Source organism: Oncorhynchus kisutch, linkage group LG26 (genome assembly GCF_002021735.2).
Source record: "Oncorhynchus kisutch isolate 150728-3 linkage group LG26, Okis_V2, whole genome shotgun sequence".
Classification (NCBI taxonomy): Eukaryota; Metazoa; Chordata; class Actinopteri; order Salmoniformes; family Salmonidae; genus Oncorhynchus; species Oncorhynchus kisutch.
In genome coordinates, this window is record NC_034199.2 from 43593167 (window position 1) to 43607538 (window position 14372).

At 42.4% G+C, this 14372-nt stretch overlaps 1 protein-coding gene across 2 annotated transcripts in view; it reads left to right on the plus strand.

The window, feature by feature from the left end:
• Positions 1–6995, plus strand: part of LOC109870760 (heparan-sulfate 6-O-sulfotransferase 3-B-like) — a 128633-nt gene extending 121638 nt beyond the window's left edge. Inside the window, exons 1-2 of one of the 2 annotated variants that reach the window (XM_031806322.1) lie at positions 3713–4223; positions 4343–6993. In XM_031806322.1, the coding sequence (XP_031662182.1) occupies positions 4198–4223; positions 4343–5078 (762 nt within the window). In that variant the 5' untranslated portion in view covers positions 3713–4197 and the 3' untranslated portion in view covers positions 5079–6993. Of the gene's footprint in view, positions 1–3712; positions 4224–4342 lie in introns of those variants that run through there. The other variant, XM_031806321.1, reaches the window with a different exon arrangement.
• Positions 6996–14372: the final 7377 nt, after the last annotated feature.

The window sequence follows — 14372 nt, forward strand, 5'->3', positions numbered from 1 at the left end:
TATGTAGTGTTGTGCTGTCGCTTGTCGTGATGTGTGTTTTGTCCTATATTTATATTTGTACTCCCCTGCAGGAGGCCTTTTGCCTTTTGGTAGGCCATCATTGTGAATACGCATTTGTTCTTAACTGACTTGCCTAGTTAAATAAAGGTTACATTTAAAAAAAAAATAGTGTATAGTTCCAACAAAAGTTGAAACATTCATTTAATCTGAGCAGCATCGCTTCCTCTCAGCCTTCCTTGGACCCATGTGTTCTACCACAACTTCTTCCATGTTAATGACCCATTAAGTCTTCGCTCCAGTGACTCGTGCTGCTGCCTTTCAGATGAACATTCTGGAGCTGACTGAGATGCAATATGCTTCACATCCATTATTGATCCATGATTAACTGGGGTTCAGCAGGCCTCCAAATTTAAACACTTGGGTTGGAACGTCAGAGAGATGTCTCTCTGCCTCCTGGTGACATTACGTCAACATATTAACAAACTCCAAAATGATTCCATCTGAAGATTCGAGTTAGCAAGTGCCAATTCAATGTGTGATTGCAGACGATGGCTATAGGAAGTGATTAGGACGGAGGAAGGGAGAAGGGCGGAAGGCAGGTAGCTCGCTGGGCCGACTCACCTTCCCTGTCTGAAGATCATCTATGGCATGCAGGGGCAGTCTCCTCTCTCTGAGGCGGTGATGTAGACGCATTGATGCTGATGTTCTGTGACACTGATGGTGCACACGGATGACCTTTGAGCGTGTCGGCGTGCTCAGGCAACACTTGCTTCATGTGTTTATGTCCCTGAGACAGGCTAATGAGGATGTGCGTGTCCGTGTGTCTGTCTGCACTCTGCTGCGGCTGAACGGCCAACTCCTGTAGGAAGAGAAGACACAGGGTACAGCTGCTGCCAGCGGGGCTCTACTGCCTGACACACAGTGCCATCTCACCACGTGGTGGGAGAGAGAGAGGGTGCTCTCTGCTCCCATGCATGCTGATGCCATGGCACATCACAGGGGAGTTATTGGAATGTAAGCGTATACAGTACTTTCTGAAACCTTTTCCCCACAGTAATTGATTTAGTGAAAATCAGAGTAATCGATAATGCGTAACGAACAAGCACACCTTTTCAAGACTACATGTTCAGTGTAATTGAATAATAATAATAATATCTTACTAATGTGAACATGCTATGTGTTGCCGAGAATGAGACAGTTATAAAAAACAACAATTATATTTGTCTTATATTCAGTGGATATTGTTGCCATGACTGTTGCTAGTGAATAACGAGTCCATTTGGCAGGACAGTGTGTAGTCTTCAAGTGAAGTTATCTAGATTGTAGAAATACAGTGTTACTGCGTGGTGTATCCTTGCAGACTATGACTATGGTCATGACAGTATTGTAATCTCAGCACTCTTATTTTTCCAGAGCAGGGGCTGATTTGACAGTACTGACAGGGGGCCAGAGATAGGGCTGATTTGACAGTACTGACAGGGGGCCAGAAACAGGGCTAATTTAACAGTATTGACAGGGGGCCAGAAACAGGGCTAATTTAACAGTATTGACAGGGGGCCAGAAACAGGGCTAATTTAACAGTATTGACAGGGGGCCAGAAACAGGGCTAATTTAACAGTATTGACAGGGGGCCAGAAACAGGGCTAATTTAACAGTATTGACAGGGGGCCAGAAACAGGGCTAATTTAACAGTATTGACAGGGGGCCAGAAACAGGGCTAATTTAACAGTATTGACAGGGGGCCAGAAACAGGGCTAATTTAACAGTATTGACAGGGGGCCAGAAACAGGGCTAATTTAACAGTATTGACAGGGGGCCAGAAACAGGGCTAATTTAACAGTATTGACAGGGGGCCAGAAACAGGGCTAATTTAACAGTATTGACAGGGGGCCAGAAACAGGGCTAATTTAACAGTACTGACAGGAGGCCAGAAACAGGGCTAATTTAACAGTATTGACAGGGGGCCAGAAATAGGGCTAATTTAACAGTACTGACAGGGGGCCAGAAAAATGGCTAATTTAACAGTATTGACAGGGGGCCAGAAACAGGGCTAATTTAACAGTATTGACAGGGGGCCAGAGATAGGGCTAATTTAACAGTACTGAAATACAATGTGTAGTTGTTAGAGCAGAATACAAGGAACAGGGCATCTCAGAATACAGAAGACTAGAGAATGTTTTAAAGTCCGCATTGGTTAAAATCTTGCGGGATGAGTGGGTGTGTCAGTGCTTGTCTCCGTGTGAATGTATCTGTTTACCTATGTGTGTGTTTATGGTGTACCTGAAAAGCTGAGCAGCTTTGGAGTCAGTGTGGTCCCCTGGGTCACATCCCACTTTATCCAGCCAGTCTGTTCTTCTGGGTCACATCCCACTTTATCCAGCCAGTCTGTTCTCCTGGGTCACATCCGAATGCGGCAATGTAATATTCACTGGCACTTAGAGGTCACCTCTGCCTTGACTAACATTCCTGGAGTTTGGGGGCAGTGTTGTCATGCCCATACAGGGGCACATGCCATATCAGATTTGTCCTGTTTATAAAAGTAAATATATTTATAAAATAATAATAATAATTGTTTTGTTTTATCTCTCTGTATTAGTAATAGCCACCTAGAAATGTTATGGAGTTGGCTTTAGCTAGCCCAGATAGGTTCCCAAACTCTTAACCCCTACCAAGAAGCCATTTAAGGCTATCAATCAATTTCAAGTAGCTAGCTTGTCTAACTTTAGAAAAGCAAGCAATTACTAAATGTACTGTATAAGACTCATATTCCTTTCAATCTTTGACCCACAGTTTAGCAAAAGCAGAGGAGCATATTTAGTTTCTTTAAAATATATGTATATACACCTCTGTTCAGGAGGATACAGACAGCTGAGGTACACTTAGATATGCAGAAAAATAAACCTTTTTTTTTTTTACATAGAATGAAGCATAATGGTTATGGCTCTAGATTGCTAGAAAATGCTGTTTCCGGTGTTTAAAAAAAATGCTACATTCTCCACCCCTGACCCTTCCTCATGTACTTCGTGCCATTTCAGAGTTTTGGTCTGCATGGCAGCCCTGTTTGGGAGGCTGATGATCTTCCTTTGAAGTTGTGAAAAAGCCTTGTGGTAATTTGTATAAATGGACAGCTCTCTTTGCAAAGTATAGTGCCGAAAACATTTCGAATCCTCTTTTATGTGTTCGGCCATTTGGAGCTGGCCGGTATTGTGGAACTGTACTGTGTATCATTCCTACTACCTACATGTTTTTTGCGTAAGATTCAGGGTTTGTTCTCCATAGCTTTTAGACAGTGTTTTCACTTTGTACTACGTTGCTTACTGGTCTCGATTTTCCAGCACATTCTCTGATTTTACTGTAGCCTTTACAGTGTTATTATCCTATGAATGTCCTTTAAGTTGGCATTACAGGAATCTGTTGAATTTAAATAAATATTTTTCTTCTGTAGCGATGTGCGCTGAAAGTCTGGACGCAAGTTCAGGGAGTGAGTGTTTAAAAACGATTTTTTTTTAAACGCAATAAACAAACCAAGAAACACGACTAACGCACAGACTTAACACTGGAACCGAAAACAATGACGCCTTGGGAAGGAGTCAAAGGGAGTGACATATATAGGGAAGGTAATCAGGGAAGTAATGGAGTCCAGGTGAGTCTGATGATGCGTAGGCGCATGTAACGATGGTGACAGGTGTGCGCCATAACGAGCAGCCTGGTGACCTAGAGGCCAGAGAGGGAGCACACGTGACATCTTCCATGTTCCGTGGCTGTACGTAGGCTTACATGGACTGAGGAGAAAGTCCCTCTCTGCAGGAGAGGCAGTGATGTGTCTAAAAAACGATATCTTTCATTTAACAGCTCTCCTCTCCACCACTCTCCAAGTGCTACTGGAATTTCTCCTCTAAAACGTGTAGCTCAGTTTGGTAGTTAACTGATGGGTAAAAGCACTTGATTAGAACTGCAAAATACATCTGTCACAAACACCTCCTCCTCATTCAAATAAACCAGGATGGATCTGATATGTTTTATATACATACTTGACCATCTAGGTTTGTGCTTTGATGATTTGACATGCTCATGAGTACTGTAATATTATCAAAGTATGAACACATTCCTCAGATGACTTCTAAAACATGACTTTGTTGATATTCACAATATTGACACCATAAAGAACATACGTGTTCAAGGACAAGTAGAAGAAGAATGAGAATCTCTCAAGTTTCAGTTTGGTAATTAGCATCCAACCTTTAAGTTTACTACACAGACACATAAGTCACCACCTGTCAGTACATGGGCCTGTGTGATGTTTATGTGTTCACAGGTCTCTGACTGTTTCTTTTGTCTGCAGGAACTTCTACTACATAACCATGCTGCGTGACCCCGTCTCCCGCTACCTGAGCGAATGGAAGCACGTGCAGCGCGGCGCCACCTGGAAGACCTCCCTGCACATGTGTGACGGGCGCTCGCCTACGCAGGACGAACTGCCCACCTGCTACAGCGGGGACGACTGGTTGGGCGTCACCCTGACCGAGTTCATGGACTGCCCGTCTAACCTGGCCAACAACCGGCAGGTGCGCATGCTGGCCGACCTCAGCCTGGTGGGCTGCTACAACCTGTTATCCATGAACGAGAGTGAGCGCAACCACATCCTGCTGGGCAGCGCCATGAACAACCTGAAGAACATGGCCTTCTACGGCCTGACCGAGTTCCAGCGCAAGACGCAGTACCTGTTTGAGCGGACGTTCAGCCTGCGCTTCATCTCCGCCTTCACGCAGATCAACAGCACGCGCGCCGCCAACGTGGACCTGAGCGAGGCTGTGCGCCGCCGTATCGAGGAGCTAAACTACCTGGACGTGCAGCTGTACGAGTACGCCAAGGACCTGTTCCTCCAGCGCTTCCAATATACCCGCCAGCGGCAGCACCAGGAGGAGCGCTTGAAGAGGCGTGAGGAGCGCCGTTGGCTGCGGGAGCAGAGGGAGCAGAGCAGGGACTCTCTCCCCAAACGACAGGTGGGTGGGGGAGGGGGCGGAGACGAGCTGGCCACCACCACCGAAGACTACACCAGCCAGGTGGCTCGCTGGTGAGGTCCCACTCCTGACCACCCAGAGATAGGCACAGAACAGTCAGTCTCACATGGTACTCTGTCTCTCTCTCTCTCTCTCTCTCTCTCTCTCTCTCTCTCTCTCTGTCTCTCTGTCTGTCTCTCTCTCTCTCATTCTATCGCTCTCATTCTCTCTCTCCCTCCCTCTCTCTCTCTCTCTCTCTCTCTATCTCCTCTCTTTCTCTCTCTCTCCCCCCTCTGTCTACTCTCTCCCCCCTCTCTCTCTCTATTTCTGTCTACTATCTCTCTCTCCCCATCTCTCCTCTCTCTCACTCTCCCCCCTCTCTCTGTTTCTGTCTACTATCTCTATATATCTCTCTTTCTCAGTTTCAGCTCTGCTAAAGTTTCTTGGTTTGTTTTGGTGCTCCTGCACTTTCCTGCCTATCAGTCATAGTTAGCTATAATCATGCAGGTTGTGATAACTCTTAAAGAGAACACAATCAAAAGGCGCTGCTTATAATTACTTTTTTAATTGCAATTTAGTGAGAGTTTACATGCACACTAATAATACGACCTTAAACAGATTATGGCAGTAAGCAGACTCTGCAATTGTCATCTAAACACCTTACTCTGTGATCATTTTCGGCCCTCGTGCTCACGACGTCACACTCTGTGGTTTTCCATGGTGGCGGAGCCCACGCCAACAGCACTGTTGGATCAGCTAATCTGATGTGTTGTTCTGTTATGAGCATTCCAACTATCCAATGACAATATTTTCATTAAAATATGAATTTTTGGTCCATTAACCTTAACCTGTGAGTGGAATTGTTTATGTTGTTTACGTTAATTTGTATCCAGTTCATTGATTTACTGTAATGTAATACTAATCCATGTTCCAAATTAGGCGCTTGGACTAAAAAGCCTGCTAAATTAATCATTTCTATTGAAAGTGCTTTTGTGACCAAGAATACGCAGCATCTGGTTCCGGGAAAACTAGTCCTTTGCGTTTTAAGTAATTGTTCGAGCTAATAAATTATTATAATGGTGTGTGTGTGTGTGTGTGTGTGTGTGTGTGTGTGTGTGTGCGCTCGTGTATGTGTGTGTTTTTGTCATCATTGTATATTGGTCACAATGCCATTGAGCCAACACACCCACTATGTTAATACATTACCTCATAATTTTCAAATCAACATTATGGATACAATACCATGAGTGTTTTTTCACTTTTCTTTCAAAAGGATGGAATGTGCTGTGAAAAAATCGCCCTGACAAAAACAATATCTTATTTTCATGTAGTTGTTATCTGCTCAAACTTACAGTAGTGTGATGTATATATTGATGCAAAGTCTGGAAAGTCTGAAATGAATATTTCAAAAGCTATGATCTCTGTGTAAATGAAGTGATGAAAGTGGACCTAAAAAGGTCATGTCACACTAGATATTGTACTGCCATTCCCTAATCCCTGTGATAGGCCATGTTGTGATTGAGTGATTTGAATAAACTTCAACTGTCATTCTACTTAAGTGTACATCTTTGAATAACAGATAATCTTACATTTATGTATTGCAAAAGAGGTTTTGTCTTCAAGGAAAAGGCTTCTATATCATCACTCTGGGTGGTGGTGTTTAAGGTTAACTTTCTAAATGTATGAATCTGTATGTTCCTGGTCAAATGATTGTGTTTGAAAAGGGCGGTCTCCATTCCATTTGACGTGTCATACTTCATCTGCATTTTTCTTGTCAGGTCTACAAAGCTGGGTGAATACTACTTCAGATATTAGAAATGAATGCCTTGATCAACCATGGCCAACCTCTGACTGGAATCACTTGTATAAAACCAGATTGATTAGAAATGTTATTGAAGGACTTTTAACCGCATGCAGACATGAGATCTCAATATTTAAATGTAATTCCAGTTACAAGCACTAGGTTCGGCCATGTTAGTAAACAGCCCAAATAAACACTGTCCCAGTAATGTGACCAGGCATCCAACATACTGTACCTCTTCTTCATCAGTTGGCTATGCACTGTCAATATACATATATAACCGTGTTTACATGAATTATTAGCATTGGTTGTGTTAGCAAAATTTTGGCCTTTATTATTTCCATCAATATTTTGATATTCATGGATCATAATGAAGTATCCTTTTAGTTGATGTACTTCATGTCATACTTCATGTCATTGATGTACTTCATGTAAAACACAGTCATACTGTGTCTGTCTCTGTCTCCATATTTCAATAAGAGGTCCGACCTGGGTTCAAATTAAATGTGAATTTAATTATTTGTTCTTTAAATAGTTACTTTCTGTGTATTTGAGAATTTTCTAATAATGTGGCCAAAGTCAACTACTTCAATTGGAAATATTTAAACGTTTTTTTTTTCCCCAAAATACTTTCCTATAAATAGCGTACTATTTGAAAATATTTTCAAATATTTATTTCCAAATACATTTTTTCCAAATACTCCTTGGGTTCAAATCCATACCAATACTTTCCAAGTGCATTTACAAAAAAAATATCAGAATACTTACTTTGAAATGTATGTGAAAGTAATTTAAATAATGAAAATTGTATTTGAACCCAGGTCTAATACATGTAAGTATTGTAAAACACCAAAATTAGACAAACAGGAGAGGACCATTGAGAGGAACACTAAATATTTCGTGTCCTTTCCTCCTGCTATAGTAAGATTATCGCTAAGGGACAAGGGAAAATAATTCAGAATGTTCTGGTCCAGAAATGGTAGTCAATATACAGTATATGAACTAGACAATCACCAGTCTCTTCCACTTGCTGTTATCCAGCAGTAACAAGGTACGGATATATTGGTCTGCTTATCAGACACTGATTTGACTATTACTGTACCTGCCTAAGACAAGCTTCTCTCCATGCAGGAAATGTCCTTTTTGGGGGGGGGGAAATGTAACCTTTATTTAACTAGGCAAGTCAGTTAAGAACAAATTATTATTTACAATGACGGCCTACCGAGGAACAGTGGGTTAACTGCCTTGTTCCGGGTGCAGAACAACAGATTTTTTGTTGTCAGTTTAGGGGATTCAATCCAGCAATATTTTGGTTACTGGCCCAACGCTCTAACCACGAGGCTACCTGCCTCCCCCCTCTAACCACGAGGCTACCTGCCGCCCGTAAACACACTGCAATGTGTTTATTTTAAGGTTCTAATCAAGACAGGAGGAACTGACTTTCCACAACACAACTGGACAGACAGACTCCACTGTGTACTCTCTACAGAGCCCTCTGTCTTCCTCTAACCCTTCCTGACCTTGATGTTTAGGAGGGGAAATGACTCCTCCCCACAAACAGGGAAAGTAAACAGAACATGTCCTGTATTCGTCTCCATGCTCCTTCTCTGTGGACCCAATCTTACTGCATTCATTTGAGAAAATTCAGACGACTGGATTATTATTGTGTACAGACTGGCAATGTGAAATAACTTGATTTATTACGATGTTGGCTGTTGTGAACAAATGGGTTCCACCTGCACAAATGGATCCTTGTACAATCAGGTAATTTTGTCATCTAAAATTCATTGACATACATACAGTTGAAGTCAGAATTTTGCATACACGTAGGTTGCAGTCATTAAAACTCATTTTTCAACCACTCCACAATTTTTTTGTCAACAAACTATAGTTTTGGCAAGTCGGTTAGGACATCTACTTTGTGCATGACACAAGTCATTTTTCCAACAATTATTTACAGACAGTTTATTTCACTTATAATTCACTTGTATCACAATTACAGTGGGTCAGAAGATTACATACACTAAGTTGACTGCATTTAAACAGCTTGGAAAATTCCAGAAAATGATTTATTGGCTTTAGAAGCTTCTAATAGGCTGATGCAAAATAATTTGAGTCAATTGGAGGTGTACCTGCGGATGTATTTCAAGGCCTACCTTCAAACTCAGTGCCTCTGCTTGACATCATGGGAAAATCAAAAGAAATCAGCCAAGACCTCAGACATTTTTTTTGTAGACCTCCACAAGTCTGGTTCATCCTTGGGAGCCATTTCCAAATGCCTAAAGGTACCATGCTCATCTGTACAAACAATTGTACGCAAGTATACACACCATGGGACAACGCAGCTACTGCTCAGGAAGAAGATGCGTTCTGTCTCCTAGAGATGAACGTACTTCAGTGCGAAAAGTGCAAATCAATCCCAGAACAACAGCAAAGAACCTTGTGAAGATGCTGGAGGAAATAGGTGCAGAAGTATCAATATCCACAGTGAAATGAGTCCTATATGGACATAACCTGAAAGGCCGCTCAGCAAAACCGCAATAAAAAAGCCAGACTACGGTTTGCAACTGCACATGGGGACAAATATCGTACACATGGGGACAAATATCGTCGTTTTTGGAGAAAAAAAGGTCTGTCAGGAGGAATGGGACAAAATTCAACCAACTTATTATAGGAAGCTTGTGGAAGGCTACCCTAAACATTTAAAGGCAATGCTACCAAATACTAATTGACTGTATGTAAACTTCTGACCCACTGCGAATGTGATGAAAGAACTTAAAGCTGAAATAAATAATTAGATAAATTAAATAGGATATTAAATCCTAGTAAAAATGTCCCTTCTTAGGTCAGATAGGATCACAACTTTATTTTAAGAATGTGAAATGTCAGAATAAAAGTAGAGAGAATTATTTATTTCAGCTTTAAGTTCTTGACTGTATGTAAACTTCTGACCCACTGCGAATGTGATGAAAGAACTTAAAGCTGAAATAAATAATTAGATAAATTAAATAGGATATTTAATCCTAGTAAAAATGTCCCTTCTTAGGTCAGATAGGATCACAACTTTATTTTAAGAATGTGAAATGTCAGAATAAAAGTAGAGAGAATTATTTATTTCAGCTTTAAGTTCTTGACTGTATGTAAACTTCTGACCCACTGCGAATGTGATGAAAGAACTTAAAGCTGAAATAAATAATTAGATAAATTAAATAGGATATTTAATCCTAGTAAAAATGTCCCTTCTTAGGTCAGATAGGATCACAACTTTATTTTAAGAATGTGAAATGTCAGAATAAAAGTAGAGAGAATTATTTATTTCAGCTTTAAGTTCTTTCATCACATTCGCAGTGGGTCAGAATTTTACATACAGTCAATTAGTATTTGGTAGCATTGCCTTTAAATGTTTAGGGTAGCCTTCCACAAGCTTCCTATAATAAGTTGGGTGAATTTTGTCCCATTCCTCCTGACAGACCTGGTGTAACGGAGTCAGGTTTGTAGGCCTCCATTCTCGCACACGCTTTTTCAGTTCTGCCCACAAATTTTCTATTGGATTGAGGTCAGGGCATTGTGAAGTCCTTAAGCCATTTTGTCACTACTTTGGAAGTATGCTTGGGGTCATTGTCCATTTGGAAGACCCATTTGCAACCAAGCTTTAACTTCCTGACTAATGTCTTGAGATGTTGCTTCAATATATCCACATCATTTTCCTACCTCATGATGCCATCTATTTTGTGAAGTGCACCAGTCCCTCCTGCAGCAAAGCACCCCCACAACATGATGATATTTAATCCTAGTAAAAATGTCCCTTCTTAGGTCAGATAGGATCTCAACTTTATTTTAAGAAATTGTGAAAAACTGAGTTTAAATGTATTTGGCAAAGGTGTATGTAAACTTCTCACTTCAACTGTATATTTCTTCCCTAATGCACTGATTAATTATTCACTTGTGTAATAATATTGACGGACTTTGTGCCGTGCTGTTGACTTCCTTCTCCAACCCTGAGTTTACTTCCTCGAGAGGATGTTCCCCTGATGATTTACACTACTCGGGTAGTCACGTGTCTACTGGCTCCATGATGTACACACAGTGGGGTCAATGTATTACTTATTACTTAAATTCTCCCTCCATACCATTTCTACTGACATCAGTCCTCCTCAAGCTCCATGGATCGTAGGCTCAGCCCAATAGATTATGTCTTCAGCACGTCATTTACACCCAGAAGCCCCAATTGTATTATACTCTCAAGTTTAACAGCAAGAAGTGTGTAATGACTTGAAAGAGACACGACTAGACTACTTTCTGCTTTCTGGGCTTTTCTACTGATCTTCCCCCCAGGTGTACACAAGCCATATGAGAGGAATGGGTTGACAGCTTTTCTAAGTGAATCACAAGGGCAATCACCCTGCATCAAAGTCTGAGATACTTATTGAATCTATGGCTCTATAGCATGTTCATAGGTGACCGTGTTTAATCGTGAGTCCGATATTTTGAGGCAATATTTTTGTCCAATATTTACTGACACAGTGATTGCATTTTATTGATTTAATTTCAGCTTACCAACAGTATAACAACATGTTAACCTCATTGTGTTGCATGGTTTTGCAGCTTGTATGGTTATAATGCCATTTGAAACACTATTGCCAGGACTGCCCCCAGAAAAGCTATGCGAAACCCAGAATTTCCTAACTGAATCCAGTCTACTCAAACTATGATCAGCCGGCTGTGATCACTGCAGTCAAAAGAACCAGTTTCATGGCAATAACATGTTGACAATATGAGTAATGTTTAGAATCACGGTCAGCCTAGAAAGGCAGCATGACCAATATTCTATTGACATTTTCACTTTGTTATAGAGAAACAACAGCATTCAACAAATACAAAATGACAGGAGCCAATGAATACTAATGAACTCACTACCCATGAGAAAAATTAAATAGAAAAGAAAAAGGATGACAAGCAAACAAAAACCAACGGAAAACTGGAATGCATTAAAATAAAATCACTGGCTAATCATGTCACGCTGGCAGAGAGAATAGGAGAAATACATCAACCAAGATTCTAGAACACATTGAAAGAGTTTGGCTTATGGCTGAAATGTAGAGAGAATAGGAGAAATACATCAACCAAGATTCTAGAACACATTGAAAGAGTTTGGCTTATGGCTGAAATGTAGAGAGAATAGGAGAAATACATCAACCAAGATTCTAGAACACATTGAAAGAGTTTGGCTTATGGCTGAAATGTAGAGAGAATAGGAGAAATACATCAACCAAGATTCTAGAACACATTGAAAGAGTTTGGCTTATGGCTGAAATGTAACACTTCATTTTCAATGAGGTATCCTGAACCACTGTTATGATCAAGATATTCTCAAAATAATATTTCGCCACATGGTTGATAAGTCGTAAAGCATATTTATTGTATGGTGCTAAAGTACCCAGTTGGAAGAACCATACATTTACTTAGGGTAAATCAGAGGCTTTCCATTCTCTAACCAGACATTTTCTTCCAAGCATAAGGGCTGTATGTACCCAGTCTTTATAGGAAGCAGGGAGACAGTACAAAGCTAAGGGATTACTAATAATACATTTTATGTTTTCATGAATGGGAAAAATTATTGCAGGACAGGACAATATAAAGGGAACCAGAGAGCCATCACTCTCCCTGCATCTCCAACACTCTGCACTAGAAAGGCTGCATCTGATAAAGTTACTCAGAGGCAGTTCAAACCATAAGTTAGTGAAGAGAAAATTGCTATGTTGTCAACATCCAAAAGCAGACTTATATGTGTTTTGGAATTAAATTAGACAACTGTATAAAATGTGATTTTTTTTTGTTGACTTAACTCTTTAGCATGTTAGCCTGTGAAATGCTGTTGCTGCCTGGTTGGCCGATCACTGCAGCCACAAGGGGCCTCTTGGTCTTGAGAAACTGGAATCTCCAGCGGAGGAGGCGAAGGACCGCCTGGTGAACCCTTTCTCCAGACAGTGTGTGTACAGAGCCAGGTTGAAGAAGGTATTGAGCGCTGGAGATGGTATAGGCTGCGTTATAAACTGGGTGGTTCGAGCCCTGAATGTTGATTGGCTGAAAGCCGTATACCACGGGTATGAAAAAACATATATATATATTTTACTGCTCTAATTACGTTGGTAAACAGTTTATGGTTTGCTATAAAGCACCTTAGATGTTTGTGATATTTGGCCAATATACCCAGGATAAAGGCTGTATCCAGGCACTCCACGTTGCGTTGTGCGTAAGAACAACCCTTAGCCGTGGTATACTGGCCATATACCACACCCCTCTGGCCGTATTGCTTAATTGACCCCCCTCAGCAGTATATAGGGCACCAGTGTTTTGGCTTCCATCCGAGTATACATCCGTATGCCATGGAGGATGTAGAAGAGGATGAAGCACATTACAAACACAACCAGGATCAGCACAGCCAGCCTGCGGTCATGCACCCAGCTCAAATCAAATCAAATTTGACTGGTCACATACACGTGTTTAGCAGATGTTATTGCGGGTGTAGCAAAATGCTTGTGTTTCTAGCTACACCGGTTCAGTAATATCTAACAATTTCACAACAATACACACAGATCTAAGTAAATATGATGGAGTTGGACAGCCTTCGTGGGGCCCGTCGGTCACTGGCATAGCCCAGGCACACAGACACTGGGGGGAGTAGGTAGCCCAGGCACACAGACACTGGGGGATTAGGTAGCCCAGGCACACAGACACTGGGGGGAGTAGGTAGCCCAGGCACACAGACACTGGGGGGATTAGGTAGCCCAGGCACACAGACACTGGGGGGATTAGGTAGCCCAGGCACACAGACACTGGGGGGATTAGGTAGCCCAGGCACACAGACACTGGGGGGAGTAGGTAGCCCAGGCACACAGACACTGGGGGGATTAGGTAGCCCAGGCACACAGACACTGGGGGGATTAGGTAGCCCAGGCACACAGACACTGGGGGGATTAGGTAGCCCAGGCACACAGACACTGGGGGGATTAGGTAGCCCAGGCACACAGACACTGGGGGGATTAGGTAGCCCAGGCACACAGACACTGGGGGGATTAGGTAGCCCAGGCACACAGACACTGGGGGGAGTAGGTAGCCCAGGCACACAGACACTGGGGGGATTAGGTAGCCCAGGCACACAGACACTGGGGGGAGTAGGTAGCCCAGGACTGTGAGTAGCCAGGCAGAGACCCACTAGGGGGAGTAGGTATCCCAGGACTGTGAGTAGCCAGGCAGAGACCCACTAGGGGGAGTAGGTATCCCAGGACTGTGAGTAGCCAGGCAGAGACCCACTAAGCCCAGGACTGTGAGTAGCCAGGCAGAGACCCACTAGGGGGAGTAGGTATCCCAGGACTGTGAGTAGCCAGGCAGAGACCCACTAAGCCCAGGACTGTGAGTAGCCAGGCAGAGACCCACTAAGCCCAGGACTGTGAGTAGCCAGGCATAGACCCACTAGGGGGAGTAGGTATCCCAGGACTGTGAGTAGCCAGGCATAGACCCACTAAGCCCAGGACTGTGAGTAGCCAGGCATAGACCCACTAGGGGGAGTA